We start from the raw sequence: 21978 nt of genomic DNA, 5'->3' as shown, positions 1-21978 counted from the left end.
TGAAGCATATCCACACAGTCGCTTCAATGGAATAAAATCCTTTTATTTTTATTGCAGCATCATCTGACAAAAACAACATTCAAGGGACTTACAGACAACATCTTTGAAGTGAATTTGGCTATGAACATGTAAAATGATCTCCCACAGAGAAACTTGTAAGCAGCAGACTGCCTTGGATGTTTTTTCATACAATCCGCAGAGGCAGGGCATCGACCTTACTTGAGTCAAAAACCATACTGACTGCCGAGCAATGTTATTACTCTGTGAGGCATTATCTTGACCTCCAGTATGACCATAAGGAATCTTGAGTTGTTTTTGACTCATCCATCATCTTTCTGGGATTACCTTCACCTTTAAAATTTTGTAAAATTCAGAAAATGCTATCTCAAACTGGTGTGGAAAAACTAGTTCATGCATTTGGTTCTTAGAGATTATACTTCTGCAATGCCTTATTATTGGGCTGTCACAACAATTCTCTGATAAGCTTCAGCTGCAGTGATAGTTCTGATGAGAATTAGTAGAAGAGATCACATTTCTTCAATCTTCGCCAGATTGTTCTCACTGTTTTTGTGGTAATCAGGCTGACCAGTGTTCCACTGTGGTTTTTCCTTAGTGAATTCTACCTTGTCTAACTGCGATCTCCCTTCATTATTAGCACATCATCGCTACCCCTGTTATCCTGGACATCTCCATTGATTTACCTCTGTCTCTGGATTTATTACCTATAAACATCCTGTTGCCTGTCTTATACCTACCTGCTTTTGGACCAACCACACCGTAGCCTGCATCATTTCATTATCCCTCCAACTCTGCACCCCTCCTGGATACATAGTAAGCGCTCGCTCAACGACAGATTCCCTTTCAGGGAATATAACTGGATCTATCTAACTGCTCCCACTTCTCTTAGAGTTTATCTCTGGACTGGATTCGCTGTGGACTCGCCCCTCAATTCATTCATACAAATAAACTGTTTCTTCTTTTCATATACCTGTGTTGGGTCTGCTCTTGGGTACACCCTTGTGTGTGTGTGTGTGTGTATAGGCTATTTCATAGCCGCGACACTCCTCAGACTGCAGGCTTACTTGTGGTTCCATAGGTTTCTACAAGTATCACAGGAAGCAAAATCTTCAGTTATCATCTCCTTTCTCATGAAAACTGCTCTCAGGTTGGAAGGCAGACATCCTTTCTACCTTCATGTATAGGCTAAAAACTTTACTTATGAATAAAGCTGAACGTTAATGCTGACTTGGCTGACCCTTAGCCATCCCCTTACAATCAATTTGACTGAATTTTAATTGTAATTTGATTAAATTAGATTATATCTATAATGTGCCTAGTTAGTTTAAAGATATTTATTTGACTATTAGATGAAAAAGTATTTGCTCATCTTGAAATTTTTGGCAGTATATCGTATATACAAAAAAAGATGGGATGTTTGCTGCTGTATTGCACTGTCTCTTCTTTTCTGAAAACATCTGAGAACTGAGGAAACCAGTTGTTGCACCTTTTGGGAGAGGAATGTTGTCCCATTCTTATTCCTCTACATTCTTGGGTTTTCTTTGCGGCATTATTATTCATTTAATGATGCACCAAATGTTTTTAATTGGTGAAAGGTCTGAACTGCAGGCAATCCAGTCAAGTGCCTGCTTGCTAGTTACAGGGGAACTAATGCACCCCCATACCAACAGAGATGCAGATTTTTTTTAATTAAGCACAGCTAACAAGACAGATGGTCCCTTTCTCCTTTAGCTTGGAGGGTGCAGCATCTATGATTTCCAATAAGAATTTAAATTTTTTATTTGTTTGACCGAACAACAATTTTCCACTTTTTCCCAATCCATTTTAAATGAGCTGTGGCCCAAAGAAGATGGCAGCATTTCTAGATCATTTTCACATGTGGCTTATTTACAAGATAGAGCTTCAATCTGCATTTGTGGATGGCATAATGAGATGTGTTGAAAGAAAATTATTTCTGGAAGTGTTCTTGACCACGTGTCGAAATTTACTTGACAGAATGGTGCTGTTTTTACTGCAGTGCTGAGGAACCAAAAATCAACCAATATTGTTTTTTGGGTCATGTCCCTCGCACACAGTGATGTTTACAAAAGAGGGGAAATAAAAAGTTGTAACAATTTAGGAACATTAGATGCATATTTTTGCAAGTTGTTGAACCTCTGACGATCTTTTACTGAAGTATTGTGGCTCTATAAGATGCTCTTTTTTTTATAAGCAGTCATGTTACCTGTTGTCAATTAACCTAAATAATCCTAAACATGCCACTCTAGCTGTTCATATTAAGTACCACTTACTTTTCAAGTCTTTTATTGCACCCTTCTTTCTTGCTGCTATCAAATTTAAGTAATTGATTTATAGGATTTGCAAATGATTGCATACTTTTACACAGCATCCTAACTTCATTAGATTTGGGCTTGTATTTTATACCAGCAAATGACTGTATAATCAGTTTGGTATCTGATGGTTTTAGAATATTGGCTGCAGTAGGCACCCGTTAGGAAAAATAAAAATTTGAAAAAGTCTTGTGTCCGAATGAAACAATCTGTTTTACAAAATTCAAAAATATAGCCAAAATCTTTGGGCGGAAGTACGTAGGATGGCGTCGCCAGGCTATGTCTCCACAGGACATCTACATGGCCTCAAGAGCCTGACGCACTAAGGCATCCAAAAGTAGAAAGTCAGCCGCTGGTTACGCTTCCCATTGACCTTGTTATATACAGAGTCAAATTAACCTTCAATTAGTGCATAATTTACATCAAACAGAATAATGTCAGCATCATTATGGGGTATTTATGTATGTATTTATTTATGTTTGCTTCAAAGCAATTAAATATACAATCCATTAGTCAAGCAAACTTGATTGGAATAACAGCGGACAATTTTACGAAACTCCTACGACAGGTCTGGATCACTCGTAAATTCTGTTCGTACCTGAAAGAAAACGTAAAATACGAAAAGAAAATACGAAATTGGTGAATGCGCCAATTCTCTTAAATCACTCGTATGCACGATTTAAGAACAAATCTGTGCGTATGAACGGTTCTTGCATGAGGCCCAAGGTTACCCTTGCTTGTAAGTCAGTGTGCATAAAACCATCTCAAAGATTAATGTGATTTGATATAATGTAATGCAGGTATGGTTTCCTAACAAAGCCTTGCATATAAGACCCACTGATAGGCTGAGGACATGAAAAAGGAGCTATCTAAACCCTCACTAGATTTATTACAATATACAATATACTATTTGCAGGTAAGTTGAAAAAAAAATATTACTGGAATGTTCTCAAAAGTGATCCATCTTTAAATAACATCGGGCTTTTTTCACTGTGGCCAGTGTGCAGTGTTGTAACTCATAAAGAATCAAGAATCTGCCGGTCCATTAAAGCAGTACAGGGCTGCGGTAGCATACAAGCTGTTAATATTAAGGCTGGGCAACGATTAAAATTTTTAATCTAATTAATCACATGATTTCCCTGATTAATCACGATTAATCGCATTTGTACGCAAAATCCAAAAATGAATTCAAAAGTAGTGTATAGCTTTTAGCATTTAGTTTTATTTTAAATGTGCTGCCATATGAATGAAAGTGCCATAACATTTGTTGTGCAAACACACTTTTCACATCAGCATTTTGATGTAGTTTTTATGTAGAAGCCTCGCTCCACTGTCTGTTTCCTTGAATGACTTGCTGCTATCAGTTGTGTTTTTTGCCTTTAAGTGATGTTTTAGACTGGAACTACTACGGTGAGAAGACAATTCAACTTGGCAGTGTTTACAGATGACTTTGGTTCTGTCGACTCCGCGGTCTGGAAGAACTTTAAAATGAAAATGGCCGAGTAAAAGTTCCGTACCCTTCTCCATGTTTGGTGGATCCGCCGATTACTTTCTTTTCCGGTTCCGCAGCAGACAGCAGCAGACTTTTACAAAATAAAAGCCTGTGAGCAACAGACTTTTACAATAATAAAAGAAATAATGAAACATGCGTTAATGCGCGATAAAATATTTATTGAAGTTAAATAACTAATGAGTTAACTCGATAATAATGAGTTAACTCGCCCAGCCCTAGTTAATATGTTGAAATTTTTCTTATGGCCTGGTTTGTATGAGTCAAACAAATAGAGTTTTGAAGATTAAATATCTGAACATAAGACTGTGATACTTACTTAAAACATGGACTATACGATTGCCTGACAACAAGGAAGTTCAGCAACTCATCAGCAATCTATTTAAGTAACATTGATGTCCAAAATATGATCAAAGGAGACTTGCTGTTATTTCCCCGTTTTCAGCAGAGAGACTGCTTGAGACTAGCCTGGCTGACGCGTCCACAATCTCGATGAGATGGTGGTCTGGGAACTAGGTGTGCATTTTCTCGTATTTGAGGCGTGGTTTACGAATGCCTAGAGCCGTTTATTGGGCGCTACGAATGTCTATCAAATGGCGTCTTGTTCTTCCCATGCTGTTTTGCGCACGATTCATAGCCAATTGTATCACTTATACCAGATGACGACAGAAATTCGACGAGGAAGAAGAAGAAAAAAAAGTAAAATAAAAGTAAACTTGCGTTCTAAGCTACTTAAAACACTTTCTAAGGCTGCATCGAACGGTAACGTTGTGTCCGCTGCCATGTTGGATTAACACTCTACAAGCTTCGGTGTAGCGCATAGACGTTGTCAACGTCTTGCTGCCCCCCCCCCCGTTCTGTGATTGGTTCCCAAACTCTGGCAAAAATAAGGGTGGTGGTTCATCCAGGCTGACTTTGCAGTGAGAATGAAATCGCGCGCAAAGCACCATGGGAATTTCCAGGCTAGCTTGAGACATGGATCTGCCAAATTGTTCAGATTAAGTTTTTGTAAACCAGAACTGGACACACAGAAAGGGATCTGAACATCCTACTCTACGCGCTCTCTGTCAAATATGCTTACACGAGCCCAGAGATCTCCAGTTAACATGTGGTAAATATACCCACTATTGTTGTAGCCTCTCTGGCTAACACAGGACTTACTGAGCACATGATCACAGCCAACATCTTGTGCTCTCACAATCACATGATCACAGCTGCCATTTTGTCTCATGATCACACCCTCTTCTCCCATACAGGCGCACACAATAATGGTCTGTCTCTAATTGCTTGCTTATGTTGTACATAGTGCATATTTACATTGCAGCATTTTAGACAATAGGGTTTATTGATGAAAGTACCATTGATTTAATCATTATGCCAACTACAACTACAATAATTCTATGTAATCTTTTAAAGGAGAAGTTGTTTGTTGTCATTGTGTATGTTCACTGTAATAACTGCTGGTTACGAAGGTCACTGCTTGGATTTTTATCCTTCACATCTGTTGTGCACTTGTAATATCTGTCCCAGATTCAAACGTATAGACCAACATCTTTTGAGACTGATGATGGTTTAGTTATTAGCTTCTGATATTCATCAATGGTGCCTTGTAGGCATAAACTTTCATGAATAACATTACTGAATATTAATAACTGTTTTTGAACACATATTCAAATAACTAATCCAGCTCCTGCTTGATCCCTAACAGCTCATTGTCCTATCCTTTTGTTTATTCTGATGGAAAACATTTAATTTGTGGAGTAAATAGTGTTATTTAATGTGCATACTTTATGTGAATAATTGCATACTTTTTGTTTCCTCTTATGGGACTGAATATTTTCCTTTTCGGCCCTGTTTCGTGTATGTGCACAGCTTTTACAATTACGCAATTATTTACTGCTGCTGTTGGCATGCTTAAAGTCTGCACAATACCATTCTCTTGAACTCTTTCAGAACAGTTGGGTGAGGTTCACAGCAGCACAATGAATTGTGGGTGGGTTTGAAGGCATTACACCAGCAGCCTTGCTATTGAAATACAAGATGTTTTTGGCTGACAGCTTCAAGCCCCAGGCTACAAGCACACACTAGCTCAAAGATAGCTCCAGATCGCAGTGGCCTGATACTATACTAGCTGCTTCAATTCCACATCTACCTTGATGACCTAATGATGACACAGAAATGTTTAAATACTAGATTTTTATTATATTATATTTATCATTTCTACAACTAAAAGCTACAAAAAGAATCAGCAAACTTAAGCCCTCCATACTAATTAAATACTGTACCTTTTAATGGGACATTGAAAAAACAATTTAGTTAAATTAATATAAATTGCCATGTAATTTCAACTGGCCAATTAATTGAACTGCCAAAAACTGGGGCATAATTCAACTTCTATTAAATCCCAAAATCATGTTTCTCTTGTGTATCTTTCTAAAGCATGCACATAGTCATGTCATTTCATGCACAGCCATGCATCATCACACTGTCTATTATACATTAATTTATCCAAATACTTATTCAGCATATTTACATACTTTTTTTTCTCTGGCAGCCATTTGTCTTTTCCTCTTGACTTGGCTTCTGGCAATGCTTGCAAACTTTCGTGCCACAGTCCTTGGACGGCTGATTGGGATTGAATGCCTCTCTGCTCCCTCAGGTGGGACAATCTCTATAGCTGTTATGCATTCATCTCCGGCCTGCTTCGTGACAATCTTTATCTTGGACCATTTTGAGGTGTGGTTGATCTTGGGAACCTCAGAGTTGGTTGCTGATGTGACTACTAGATTGGGATTTGTTAATGCCTGTAACAAAACCAAGAGAATCTTGTTAGGAATTTGTATTGCCATTTCGAAATGTTATTTGTTTAAGGATGCATGATTTTGATCAACTCAGGGATTTTCTTTTAATTAGAGCTATCACTTTGCACCACAACAAGTGTAATTCAACCAATGCTCCTCTAAAAAGCGAAATTTAATATATACTATTGGATTTTCCCTTGATTTCTTTAACACATTTTTTAAAACATTATTGCAACTTCTAAAATACTACAGGGACAGATTGGACGGAAAAAAATATTAATTCTTTATTGCAAAAGCGGGTACAAAGTTGTTGTGTGATATAAATATAAATATTCTCAAATAAAAATATAAATAAAAAACAAAAATATGACTATTAAATTCTAACATGATAAAAATGATTAAATAAATACTCTTAAGGGCGGTTTATGGTTGGAAACCAGGTCGTCTGCGTGTGTGTCGCAGTTAACGCAGACATGCCCCCCCCCCCTTACGCAGACACTCTGGTGCACCTCCCCAAAATTGTAAGTGACCGCAGACAGTGCCGCAGATATCGTCGCAGATATCGTCGCAGATATCGTCGCAGGGAAGAGAGAAAGGAGGCCTCTGATTGGTCAACTCTACATCCGCTCTACACTATGCGTATTTCCGGTTTGCTAACCAGCTAATGGTGACGATTCTTTCGCCTCTCTGCCAGCTCCAGTAGTAGCAATATTTCTTCTATTTCTAGATCGATCAGCTGCATCTCAATCAAAGTGCGCATTCGTCCAGTCGCCATTGTTGTTGAATGACCTCCGTAACCGGAAGAGAAACACGCCACCCACCACATCCACAATCCTAGCTTGTTCGTGATTGTCCCTCTTGCGTTGTGGCGTGGGATTAACATAGCGCAGACCGCGCTTCAAAATTGGGAATAAATCAAAAATAACTGCGTCATGTCTGCGACAAGCTCACTGCGACACACTGCTGCGAGAGTATACACGGCCCTTTAGACCTCATGTTCAGTATATGACGGAGCTGAGCAGTAAGAATTTCCGCTCCTCGCTCACATAGGTGTTCGTTCCCCCCACTCCACCACTCAAAGTCACACCAAAACTCTCCGCTCAGTTCCACTCCCCACTCACCAAAAAAATGTATTCCGCTCCGGTGAAATCGCTCCACGCTCGCTCAAATTTTAAAGAAGAAGCAATTTATGGGGGAAATTTTGGGTAAAAAAAATGAATATAAATATGAACGAAATTATAAATGTATATATAATTAACATAAAAATAAAAATGTGATCGAAATATATGTGAGTAAAAATTAATATAAATAAGAACGAATTTATAAATGTATGTATAATTTATTATATATACACATATGTACATATATATTATATATACATTTATAAATTCGTTCATATTTATATTCATTTTTTTTTACCCAAAATTTCCATCCATCCATCCATCCATCCATCCATCCATTATCTGCCGCTTGTCCGGATCGGGTCACGGGGGCAGCAGCCTAAGCAGAGAAACCCAGACGTCCCTGTCCCCGGCCACTTCCTCAAGCTCTTCTGGGGGGACCCTGAGGCGTTCCCAGGCCAGCCGAGAAACATAGTCTCTCCAACGTGTCCTGGGTCTTCCCCGGGGCCTCGTCCCAGTGGGACGGGCCCGGAACACCTCACCGGGGAGGCGTCCAGGAGGCATCTTAACCAGACGCCCGAGCCACCTCATCTGACTCCTCTCGATGCGGAGGAGCAGCGGTTCTACTCCGAGCCCCTCCCGGATGACCGAGCTTCTCAGCCTATCTCTAAGGGAGAGCCCAGACACCCTGCGGAAGAAACTCATTTCGGCCGCTTGTATTCGCGATCTCGTTCTTTCGGTCACTACCCACAGCTCGTGACCATTGGTGAGGATAAGAACATAGATTGACCGGTAAATCGAGAGCTTCGCCTTCTGGCTCAGCTCCTTCTTCACCATGACGGGCCGGTGCAGAGCCCGCATCACTGCAGACGCCGCACCGATCCGCCTGTCAATCTCCATTTGTCCCTAACTCGTGAACAAGACCCCGAGATACTTGAAATACCAAAATTTCCCCCCATAGTTATCCATCCGGGGACACACTGCATGGCATACGTGTTGCGGGTTTGTTGCGTTACACAACAAACGATTTTTGAAGTGGAGGCTGACAGTTTTGTTATTTGTTGAAGGCACAGGTGAATTCTCTGTGGATCTGTGCATGCTCTAGACTCTTGGTGTGAGCGGTATCGGAGCGGAACTGGAGCAGAACGGAGAAATAAAAAACATTCCAAAAAAAAAACTTCCAAGAAGTTGTCTGTTGAAGGAGATGGGCAATGGGGTCACAAAGGAACCCTAATCGACTTTTTCTACACCTTCTAATCAACAGAGGGTTCATAAGCCAGAAGTTTAATGGAATGGTGTTTTGTTGATGACTGAGAATAAAATAAACCTGTTGGATGATATGAGATGCATTACCTTTGGACAAAGGAAAATATGACATTTTCAAATGAGAACCTTATTTCCTCTGTAAAACATGGTGGTGACTGTATCATGATCTAGACCCATTTGATGCATCTAGTCCCATATAGTCATTGACTGAACATTGAATTCTGATTTGTAAAAGCTAATTCTGAAAAAAATCAAAACATGACCTAAATGTCATGTAGCGGTAAGTGGAAAATGATTCAATGAATTTACTATGGGGAATTTTATCAATAAAAGTGTATTTGATCAATAAAGTCAGATGGAATTTGAATTACCACAATGTGAAAACACGGGGGGGTTGTGTTAAATAAGGGAATAAGGGAACATTGGGAAAGCGTGATTTTCAGAGTCAGGAATGGATGCGATATTAGCATGGAGATTAACTGTAAGAACTCCTGATGCAAGAATAATTTGAGGTAATTATCTTTATAATTAAAAGATCAATTTGAACATATCAAATCTTACATCAGCTCAAACATCGTGAGCATTGTCAAGCAGTATCACCTTGAAGAGGTCATTTGAAAGTCTGGAGCTGCTCGGTTGGTAACAACAGCTCATGGAAAAATTGCAGGTGTCAAATGAACTCCTGGATTTTTTTTTTAAAGAAACAAGTTCTCGAGTCTTGGGCTGTGAGCACATTACACATCTGAGATGACGCGAGGAGTGTACAGCGTGCGGCGGTGCTGGACATTTTCGGCATGGAGCCGGAGAAAGTAGCACACTTCCTCCCTCATCTCTCCAGCATCCCAGCCCAGAGAGCCCACAGAGCTAGCAGCCATAGAGTCCAGAGAGCTAGCAGCCACAGAGTCCAGAGAGTCCACATCGCCGGCTGCCGGACAGGTTCCTGCATCCACGTCGTTGGCTGTCTGGCCGCCTGCCGGACAGGTTCCTGCATCCACGTCGTTGGCTGTCTGGCCGCCTGCCGGACAGGTTCCTGCATCCACGTCGTTGGCTGTCTGGCCGCCTGCCGGACAGGTTCCTGCATCCACGTCGTTGGCTGTCTGGCCGCCTGCCGGACAGGTTCCTGCTTCCACGTTGTCGGATGTCTGGCCGCCCGCTGGACAGTCTCCGGCTGCCTATACATCGCTGGATGTCCGGCCGTCCACCAGAACGCCTCCGGCTTCGAGCCCCTCCCTCCCACCCAGGTTTTGGGCTGTCTGGGATCCATCCCTTGAGGGGTGGGCTCTGTCATTTCCATGGGGTTTTTCCCATGTTTTGAGTTCTTAGTTTTGTGATTTATCATGTTTTAGTTTATTTCATGTCTTAGTTTTCTAGCTCGTTTAGTTTTAGTTTTCTAGTCCAGGTCTTGTTGTTGGTGTTCATGTGGACAACAGACTGGACTGGAGACACAACAGTGAAGCAATCTACAAGAAAGGACAGAGCAGACTGTACTTCTTGAGGAAGCTAAGGTCCTTCAAGGTTTGCAACAAGATGTTGCAGATCTTCTACAAGTCTGTTGTTGAGAGCGTCATTTCCTCTTGCGTCATCTGTTGGGGCAGCAGCATCCGAACCAGGGACCTAAAAAGACTCAACAACCTGATAAGGAAGGCTGGTTCTGTTCTGGGGACGACTGTGGAACCTCTGGAGACAATAATGCAAAGAAGGATTTTGCATAAAATCAAGAGAATTATGGACAACCCTGAACATCCTCTCAATGAGACTGTTATCGGAAAACAGAGTCTCTTCAGTCAAAGGCTTCTTCAGTTTGGATGCAAAACAGACCGCTACAGGAAATCTTTCCTGCCCACAGCCATCAGCATCTATAATAACTCTTTGATTTAATTGAGCTACATCAACATTTAATTTCCCTCTGGGATAAATAAAGTATTTTTGAATTGAATTGAATTGAATTGAATTGAATTTGAATTGTATTTAGTTTTGCAATTGTCTTCCCCACAGTTTCTGTTTGCTCATCCACCTTCATTCACTTCACCTGTAGTTTTCTCCTCAGCTGCACACCACTCACCAATCTCCCTCCTCAGTGTTTAGTTTCCAGGTTTCCCCATGTACTTTGTCAGATCCTTGCACCTTCACAACGCCAAGTTCTCTCATGTATTACCAAGTCATGTTCTTCGTTTTTTTCTTAGCCATAATTTCTTCACCAAAGTCTAGTTTTGTCTTCCGGCTCAGCCGCGCTTTATGTTAACCTTGTTTTTTGAAAATAAATCGGTTTGCTTTTACTTCTGAAGTCCGCATCCGTGTCCTTCTACGCCTCGCACCCACCCCACATGACATTTTCAGACCGTCAGGCTACGTTCAGACTGCAGGCCTTGATGCTCAATTCCGATTTTTTTGTGAAATCAGATTTTTTTGTGGGGTCGTTCACATTGCAATTAAATGCGACCTCTATGTGGCCTGCTGTGTGAACAGCTTACCGCCCCATACTATCCCGCATGCGCAGAAGAGCGTACGATGACCTCATACATCATGAGCGTGCCCAGTGTTTGCGGAAGTAAACATGGATGGTAAGAGTAGGAATGCATATATTGCGATTTTAAAGTTGTTGTCCAGCCGGAGCCAGCACATTAATCACGGCATAATTTTAAAGAGGATATTAAAAAGAAAAAGAGCTAGGCTTTTGGCCCTGTGTGCCAGTGGCATCCTATCTTATTTTATCTCTGAGTAAAGCTTCTCGAGATAACATATATTGTAAATTTATGCTGTAAATAAACTAAACTGACCTGCTTAGGATACATTTTTCATAGTAGTGAATATATGTAGTAGAAAAGCAGTTTAGTTTTACTGACAGAAAAAGCAGTAGGAAAGAGTATTTTGTAATTATTGTCATTATTATTATCATTATCATTATCATTATAGTAATTGACAATACGGTTAAATCTCATTCGGGGAGTAACACTAGCTGGTTGCTAAATTATTAGGCTAAATATTAAGTTAATATAAGGTTTTTAAGTTTATTTGAGTCAATGGCTCTAATGCTGTCGCCCCAAATGATTGCGGCAGAGCGGATTGCTTTGTCCACCACAAACATATCAAAGATATACAAGCCCAGCAAGCCAGACCCGTACAGCAAAAAGCTGTACAGGGGTCTAGTGACGCTGGATAGCAGTGTGGGCGGGATAAACGGCTGTCTGTCAAGTTCAACGCCACGTAATAGGATGGCGCAACAACCAATCAGAGCGATGAAGAAGTTTTACGTAGTCAACGCGACGAAATGTACATTGTGGTCAGTAGTCTATGGCCTGAAAAGCTGATTTCTCTTAAGCTCTAAACTCTGTAAACTTTAGCAACATTTGAAACATTTTCAGGCGAGAAAGTAGTCGTTTAGATCCCCAAGGTGTTGAAAATCGGACAAAATACCGGCTATTTACAATTTTGTTCCCACGAATTCGGCGCTGCTAAAGCTAGCCGCAGTGAGCAACGCACTTCCGGTTTGCTGTTTTGACTACTCTCGTCCCGTTAACGGAATTTGACCGTTCAAATGCCTTACCGGAGAGTTTTGTCAGTCCTGAGACGAAGATCGGCCCGCCGTCTTTGGTACATCATGCTCGCAATTGACTGGGGATTGCTCTCAGATGTAAGTGTACTTCGTTTTCCCATAAATCTAAAGAGAGTTTTTTTTTAACCTCTCTCTGGAACTACACACTGAAACGTCGCACCTCTGTCGTCACTAGGTAGCCCGGCCTCCGACCCCGCTCCTCACGATTTGATTGGCTCGATTAAGTTTTGATTTGGAACCTTGCAAAACGACCACAAGTGACTAGACTAGCCCCGGAGGAAATTCCATTTGCGGCCGCTAGGGGCGTCTAGATTTCTAGGCTAAAGATATACAGCATTTTTGTGTGAACCTAATTGTTTAAGAGGTACGGTCTATTGTGTTCTTTCTTGAAAACAACATCAGTGTTGCATTTCCAGTCCAGTATGCTGTCCAGGTGAACCACCAAGTATCTGTATTCCTCATTTTTTCCTAATTTCCTTGATTGGAGACAGTGTTTGGTTTATTCCTGGCTCTCCTAAAATCCACAATCATCTCTCTTGTTTTGTGACTGTTCTAACACCATGCCACAAAGTGAATGGCCAGTTCACTGTTGTCTTGTCCATCACTGATACACAGAACAAATGCAGATAGGATAGTAAATTTGCATACTCCATGCCCAAAATAATACCATATAAGGCTATGCTTCCTATCTCCCATTAAATGACAACCAGAATAACATTCAGATGTTCTGTGGAATTTCAAAGCCAGTAGTTCAAAGTCCCTGGTACAGTTCTTCTCCTTCACAGTGACATCTCAAGTATTACACTGTCAAGTATTATTTCTGTCTCCTCCTGAATGCTCCAACCTTGTCTGTTTTATTTGTTACTAATCTGACATTCCCCATCAGTATTGAGGGAAGACTTAGCCTGAACAACCTTCACTTGTTCCTCCAACTTGCTACTGCCCAACATCTATAGCATTTCCTCTTAAAATCGTTTGGGATTTGGATTTTTTTCTGGCTTTAGTTGGCATTTGGAAGCTCAATTAGTCGCTCCAAATTACAAATGGCAAATGGACTGTACTTAAAAAGCACTTTTCTAGTAAAGCTGACCACTCAGCGCTTTTACAACACAATCCACATTTCATACAGCACGTCTTAGTCTGTAGAGTGTAACAGTTTACGTACTTCTTTTTTTCTCAACCACACATACATTCACAGACCGATGGATGCACCAGAGATAATGTGGGGTTCAGTGTCTTGCCCAAGTACACTTCAACATGTGGTCTGGGGGATCCATGAATTGAAATGACCAACCTTCCAATTGGCAGATGATTGCTATTCCTCATAAACTATAGTAATTTGTAAACGTTTCTTCTATTGGCATGGTAACTAATCATAAAAGATGTTGAAAGCAGTGTTGTATAGTAACAAAGTAAAAATACTTCACTACTGTACTTAAGTATATTTTGGAATACTTTGTACTTTCCTCGAGTTTAAAATTTTTTGACAACTTTCACTTTTACTTCACTATATTTCCGAACTTAATTGCATACTTTTACTCCAATACATTTTCATTGTTCGGTTTAGTTACTCGTTACAAAAAAAAGAGAGAGAGAGAGAGAGAGAGAGAGAAAAAACGCAACAGTGTTTTGACCCCATGCATGTTATGCCTGCCCAAAGACGTGGAAATTCTATCTTACAGAAACTCCCCTTTTTTAGGTTTTAAGGTAGTTTTACAAAAAAAGGTCTTCCTCTTCAGATGCCAGATAAGCTGCAGTTCCCTCCCAATTTTTTATTTTTTATTTTTTATTATTTTTAATTTTATTTTTTATTAATTTATTTTATTTTTATTTTATTTTGTATAATGACCACATCACCAAGTGTGCACCTCCTATAGCTTGTGAAGTACAGTAATCGTAACAGCTTTTTTTCTTGGTGATGTTGGCCACATTTTCTGTTAGAGTTATTTTATTTATTTTTTAGAAAGGTTTACAAAAGGGGTTTCAAACTGGACTCCCTCTTCAGATGCCAGATAAGCTTCAGTTTTCTTCTATTTTTTTTTTTAAATTTTGTTTATAATGATGGCAATAACAGTAGCAGCCTCTTTTGTTTAATATTTTTCTTAATGGTGTAATGTCCGCCTCATTTTCAGCACTGACCTTACTTGAAGAAGAAAAACTTAAAGGTTCATAAAGTTTGTATTTTCTGTCTAAACCTGGTCTAAATTTTGCCTGCACTTGGTTGTGTGTAGATTTTAAGTGTATTTGACCTTCAAAGTTTACCAAAATATAAAAAATGTCATTCAAACTGCATTTGCCTTGTTTACTTTTTACTTATACTTTTCATTACATTACTTAAGTACATCTAGTTTTATAGTAATTCTCGTACTTAAGTACAAGACGTTTCGGATACTTTAAGACTTTAACTCAAGTAACATTTCCGTCAGTGACTTGGACTTTTACCAAAGTCATATTTTGGAGGGGTACCTATACTTTTACTTGAGTGTGAGATTTCAGTACTTTATACAACACTGGTTGAAAGTGTCAAAGATACGAGAAAAATCCATGCAAGCAGCACAGCCTTCAAACAAGAAAAAATAAATAAATAAATCACAGCTTTCAAATAAACTAATAATTCCAAATTCCGCATAATTTGATCTGAGCTACTGCAACTTTCTGCCACTTCGGTGAGGTGCATTCTAGAATTCCTAGAAGAATTATGAGAAGAGCAGCCAACAAACCCTGGGCCTTTGGATGGTTGTCTGGGATGGCCAAGTCCCCTTGGGTGTCATGGGCCTCTGTAAGGAGGGCTAGGTGGTTCTCAGAATAGCAGCGCCCTGGCTCCCACACTTCTTGGCTCATGCTTGGGTAGCCTGTGCCTGGCAGGGCCGATGGGCTGTCTGGTTTTTACTTTGTCTTTTCTTATACATTTGTTGGAGTAGTGTTTTTTATCTTTTGGATCTTTGTCTCCTCTCTCTTTTCTGCACTCTCCCCTCTTGTCAGCTTCAGCATTAATATAGAATTTTAACAAAAATTATTAATACATATATAGTACTTAAGCATCAAGTGGAGGATTATATCCATATAGCAAATGTGTTTAGCACAACACAGCATTCAGATAATCATTCTGCTTGCCATGAAAACAAAAACAAAAACAAATCCTGAGTCTTGGCTACTGGTGCTCAACTCTGCTCAGCCAGGAGAAGCCACAGGATGCATCCATCATTTGGACCCACCATCTACAGGGAGGGAATTCAAGGTTGGGAGCAGTGTGAGCTAAGCAGTAGGAAAAGGTGGGGGTCTGGCCATTTTGATTCCTGACATTGCAAACTGGCTCTGGAAATGTGGAATGTCACCTTGCTGGTGGGTAAAATGCTTGAGCTTGTGTGATAGGGGGAGCGATACCAAATAGATATAGTTAAGCTCACCCCTACACACAGCATGGGCTGCAGGACCAAATTCCTGGACAGGAACTTGACTCTCTTCCCACCCTGGAGTTGCCAAGATGGAGTAGAGTCGTAGGATCTTGGAATATCCAAAAGACCCTGGCAGAGAACCTCATTTTTGGAGGTCTCCACAGTAAGTAAGAGGGTTGCCTTACAGCAGCTACAAGTCACACAAGGGAAGGCTCTGATTGTGGTTTGTGCCTATGCACCAAATAGAAGCTAAGATTATTCAGCCAATCTTCTCCTGGAGGATTTCAATGCTTCAGTAGCTGTTTTCACACTGAGATCCGCTACCATCTCAGGTCCAAATTGCCACTTCATCCCGTGTCGAGCAATGTGAAAGCTTGGCGTATTAGGTGATCCGTGCCGCCTGAAGCCGAGTTCTGGGGGTGTTGCCTAGTGGCAGAGCGTCACACGAAACAAATAAAATGCTGGGCGTGTACAATGACGTAGGCACAACCCATGTGTCGGAGCTAGGCCTAAATACACCTGTCTGCATCAAATTTTTCAAACCAACAATGCGGGACACCTTGAGGACTTGTTTTTGTTGCTGGCTGTTTGTTCGGTCACGCAAGTGTATATGCAGTTCATGGAGATGTTATTTTACGGGGTGTGGATGGTCACAACGTGGGATGCTGCCGAAGAACATATGCGGAGAATACAAGAACACTATAGTGTCCAAGTTGAGGAAATCCATCGACAATTTGAAGCAGAAGAACGCGAACAGCGTCGACGCAATCGACGAAGACGTTTAGACTTCACGCCACGCCCACGTCCATCCCGCATCAATTGCTTTCACATCAAATTCGGCTCTCCAAAAAGACTAGGGTCCGACGTGGGTCGAATGGCGAATCGAGTTGACACCCCAGCCCGGATCGTCAGTGTGAAAGGAACAGCGGACACACTAAATTCGTGAATTAAACGTGGGTTCTTCCTCAGTGTGAATTGGGCTAGTGACATTTGGTGGAATGGTATCCCTGATCTGAAGAATGGTGTTTTGTGTTTGGACACCAAGTTCAAGAATAAGGTTTTTCATAAGTGTACTTACACGGCCACCTTTGGCATTTTATATCTCCTGGACCCTCAGGTGAAGAGATGAGCAGAGCTTTCAGCTGGTCATTGATCTGGTGGTGAGTTGAATCCATTCGCATGGAAGATTGCCGTACACAACAAGAAAGCCCAAACTGGGAATGGCAGTGACTTCTGTCTGTGATATATTCAATGCACACCCCAAGGAGAGTTTTTGATGACATGGAACCCGTACAGACCATGTTCAAGACCTTCATTGCAGATGTGGCTTCCAGAAGCTGTGGCCAGAAGGTCATTGGTGCCTGTCATGCCAGCAACCGGAGGACCTGCTGGTGGACACTGGTGGTGAGGGAAGCTGTTTAGCTGAAGAAGGAGGTCTTCTTGTCTCGGGGAGGCCTGGTTGTCCCAGGGGTGACCTGAAGCAGCCAACAGGTAATTAGTGGCCAAAAAGGCTGCAGTGTTACTGCTTGTGGAAGCGAAATCTCAGCATTGAGTGACACTGAAAAAGGACTGTGGTTGCCCTCAAGGATGTTCTGTCAAACTGTTTGCTGGCTCAGAAAAAGACAGCAGAGGCTTGGTCTGGTTGGAATACTGTTGACCCAAACAAATTGTCAAGTGGTGGATGCCATTCTTTGAGGATCTACTTAATCCAACCATCACTGAGGAGGCAGAATCTGAGGACTTGGGTCAAGACTCATCCGTCACCTTGGTATAGTTTCCTGAGATAGCTTCCCATTGGCAGGGTGCTGGGAATGGAGGTTTTCCCCTGAGATGCTGAAAGTTCTTGACATAGTGGAGCTGATACACCTATTCAATGTTGCATGGAGATCTGAGGCGACACCTGTGGCAAACTGGAGTGGTGGTTCCAATTTTTAAGGCAGTCCTGGAGTGTGTTCCAGCTACAGGATGTATATCACCTGTACATGTCCCAGCCATCATTAAGAGAGGGGCAGGATTGAGCACATATTATGCATGAATGAACAGTTCTTGTTTTTAGTTGCCTAAAAAACATTCATCATCAATTTTTTATATCCACTTTGTGCAACTAAGGGTCATTCGGGGGCTGAAGCCTCTCCCAGCTTTGAGAATGAGAATTTTAAGAACTTATTGGCAAAAATTGGTAAAAATATTGGCAAATCTTTAATTAAATGGCAGATGGTAGACCATGATCTAAAAAAAAGTTAGGTCAAGGCCATATAAATCAGCTACTGTAGGATTGCAATTTCTAGTCAACAACCGCCAGCCTTACCCTGCAGGCATGATATGCTATCATCAGCCCTATGATAGTTCACTCAATCCTTTTTCACATATGCACTGGGTTCCTGAAATATTCTTGGGACGTTCCAGAGGCGATATATGGTATTTGTGAACATGTCTGCAGTATATCTTTCCAGTGAAATCTTGTTCAAATTAGTGTGTACGACAATTTACAAACCTTGCATCAAATCTTCCAGAGCATTTAATTCAAAATCAACCCATTGCTCCAGAGCCACATCTGGCTTTTTTAACCCTCCATGGCTTTGGAAAATAGATAATAAGTATTTAATTTAAAGGTATTTCATTTTAGTGTGAGTTTTTTAAATGTAATTCTAAATTTGAAGATTATGGTGATATTATAACATTAAAATAAAACGTGTTTAATATTTTGTCGCTCAAAATATGCGTCACAACTGCCGATGTGCGACACCTGCCGGCACACAATTTATTGAGCTTTTCGACCCTCAGGCCAACCATTTTTCAGAATTCAAAATGTTTATGGTACATGCAGAAATACAATTTTGTTTTCTCTATAGCAGTTAATTGATTTCATAAATGCAACACATTATAGTTTTTTTTATACATAGCATAAAGACTGCCCTAGACATACACTCCCACACATCCCTTACCCTGAATTCTCTGCTGTGAGAACACTTATCCAACATACAGTCTCCTGCTGTGAAGCATTTTTTGTGAACAGCAATTGCGGAAAAAGAGGAAAATTTCCACACTTTCTGATGAAAATCTTCTGTGTGCATTCATGAAAACAGCTTTCATCAGTTGCATCACCAAAATGTTTAAAAAAGGTGACCTTAACTGACTTAGTGATTTCTTTAAAAATAGCTAAATGATTATTTCAGCCCTGAGTCTTTTTCACTACCACTGATGGCTGATATAGAGTGTAGATTATGCAGATTAGGTAAACTGAAGTATGTCACTGCTCTCTGGCACTGCCACACTGGTCACGCAGCAGCCTACCAAGCTATCAAACCTGGAAGTGTGCTTCGGCTATAGTGATTTAAAATCTATTTATCTTATCTTTGTCTTACATTTTGGGTTGTGGGTGTTTTTACAATTTCACCACTGTGAAACAATCAGAGATTAACATGCTTGTGCCTTAGAACATAAACACTGTGGAAAAATAGTAGATTAACATTTCATTGCTTAAAATCAGTCCCTTCATATCACAATCAGACTGCTGTGTCCTCCACAGAAGAAACACAAGGATATGCACTTCAGCAGCATTTACTAAAAATCTGTTTATTTTCAATATTTCTAAAGGTTGTACCTGTTTTTTTTCCATTTGTGCCTTTGAATATAATTTATGTGAAACAGCCAGAGATCTGAGGAAAGCAAATTAAGAGATTTCATGTTATATGTGTTGAAGAATAGTTACTTCGAACACGTTAAAATACTTTTTTTATGGAATGTACAGTTGGGCTGTTTCAGTTTTTCATGGACTTTTACTCAAAAATTTTAGGTCTAAAATCCAAATTCCATGATGCAAGGGATTGTGTACATAAGGGAAGCAAAAGCAAACTCACCCATAATACAGGAGTTGGCCAGCAACTAGATGGCTAACTGTTCTTCATTCATCGCGGAAAAGCGTGTTTCTCAGATATTGGTACTTGCACTTCTTGAGCTATCTACTTAAACTGCAAATGAATAATGAGAATTTGTTAAATGTGAAAGGTTTTGCAATGCAGCACCACTGCAGACCTGGCAACACACCAGCTTGGAAGTATCCATCTCAGAAAATCAGATTTATGCTTGGTAGAGTAGGATAAAGTTCACCATCTTGTGCTGCTGATATTATGTTGTTTATGTACTTAAGTTAAACAAGGTTTCAGGGCTTTCTACTTACTCAGAGAACCAAAGATACAGGAATAACTACAGTCAGCAGTTGCTCAGAGAATTTTTTTTGCAGCGCCAAGCGATATATAAAGCTCAAGATAAATGTCGACATGTACCCTATTATCAACTTTTTTTTTCAAACTCTTAACAGAGATAGCTGGGATTAATGGATAGACTCATACACTGCTGTCACTGCTGAACTGAGTCTAATGCTCCCCTGTATATGCTATGTTGATGTAAGTCTCCTGACTCCTCTGTATCTTTAACAAACCCACCATGACAATTAATGGATATACTGTTGCGAAAGCCAGATTGAGTGTACTGCTCCCCTGCTGTAAGTCTGCCAAATCCTTGACAGCTAGAACGTACCCACCAGGGAAATGTAAGTAAGTGAGACAATGTTGATAACGTAGACCACAGCTGGAGGGTGACCGAAATAGTCTATGTCTTTAGTGTGCGATTGTGATACCTACGCAGACTCACAGCCTCTCCGGACCACATGCTGAAGTGTCCTTGGGCAAGACACTAAACCCCATGTTGCCTACCGATTCGTCCAACAGTGAGTGAATGTGTGCGATAGAGGAAATAAAGCACTGTGTAGCCTGTAATAATATATAGACTAAGAGTGTGTGTGTGTGTGTGTGTGTGTGTGTGTGTGTGTGTGTGTGTGTGAATGGGTGAATATGACTTGCAGTGTAAAACTGCTTTGAATGATCAACTAGACTAGAGAAATGCTTTATAAGTACAGTCCATCTATCCATCCCTCCATTGTCTTCCGCTAATCCAAAGTCAGGTCGCGGAGGCAACAGATTCAGACATCCCAGACATCCCTCTTGCCAGCAACACTCTCCGGCCCTTCCTGGGGGGTCCCAAGGTATTCCAAGGCCAGAGGAGATATATAATCCCTCCAGTGAGTTTTGGGTCTGCCCTGGGGCATCCTCCCAGTTGGATCAACACTCATCTTGCTCCTTCCCTGCTTCCAGTAACACATATCTCACACCCTACCTGTACCCACATCCTCCCTGTAACACCTCCATAATGTCCCCCTCCACCTCAGTCATAGATCTTAACACTGCCCAACCAATATCTACACCCACATCAAGAAACAGTTGAGACCTCCTCCGTATCCCCCTCAAGCAAGAGTGTCTCCAGCAGCCAGGTGAAGAGGCAGCTGGAGAGACTGAACCAGAGCATGGCTGCAAGTCCAGATGGTGTCAGCCGCAGTCCCGAAGGCCTGAGCAGAACAGCAAAATGGGATTCTACAGCACCTCTTCAACCTTAGCCTGAGTCAACATAAAGTTCCAGTGCAATTGAATACATTCTGCCTTGTTCTAGAACCTAAATAATCCATGCATCTGCACTACAGACCTACCTCATCAAAGTCTTAGATAGATTCTTATTGGCTTACCTAAGTAAGAAAGTGAACAGGACCCACGACAGTTTGCTTATCGTCTCAGAGTTGGTGTTGAAGATGCCATCATCTACCTGCTTCAGTGAGCCCACTGTCATTTGGATAAAGCAGGCAGCGTTGTGAGGATCATCTTCTTTAATTTTTCTAGTCTTTTTAATACAATTCAGCCTGTACTGTTCTGTAAGAAGCTCCATAAAATACAGATGGATGCCTCCATAACAACCTGAATTATTGACTACCTGGCCAACAGACCACAGTTTTCAAGACTATAGGGTTGTGTGTCTGAGAAGGTTGTCAGCAACACAGAAGTACCACAGAGAACTGAACTCTCACCATTTCTCTTTACCCTGTATACCTCAGACTTTCTGTACAACTCAGAGTCTTGTTATATAACTGCTCAGAT

General features: G+C 40.9%; 1 protein-coding gene across 1 annotated transcript in view; it reads right to left on the bottom strand.

Annotated features, from left to right (window-relative positions):
* The window catches only part of LOC142391593 (muscarinic acetylcholine receptor M4-like), an 86992-nt gene that overhangs the window by 12086 nt on the left and 52928 nt on the right, over positions 1–21978 (bottom strand). The window contains exon 6 of the mRNA XM_075477448.1: positions 6396–6662. Within this exon, the coding sequence (XP_075333563.1) occupies positions 6396–6662 (267 nt within the window). The remainder of the gene's footprint in view (positions 1–6395; positions 6663–21978) is intronic.

This window comes from Odontesthes bonariensis, chromosome 11 (genome assembly GCF_027942865.1).
Source record: "Odontesthes bonariensis isolate fOdoBon6 chromosome 11, fOdoBon6.hap1, whole genome shotgun sequence".
Classification (NCBI taxonomy): domain Eukaryota; kingdom Metazoa; phylum Chordata; class Actinopteri; order Atheriniformes; family Atherinopsidae; genus Odontesthes; species Odontesthes bonariensis.
The sequence above is the reverse complement of the archived record's forward strand: the minus strand, read 5'-3'. Positions and strand labels throughout refer to the sequence as shown.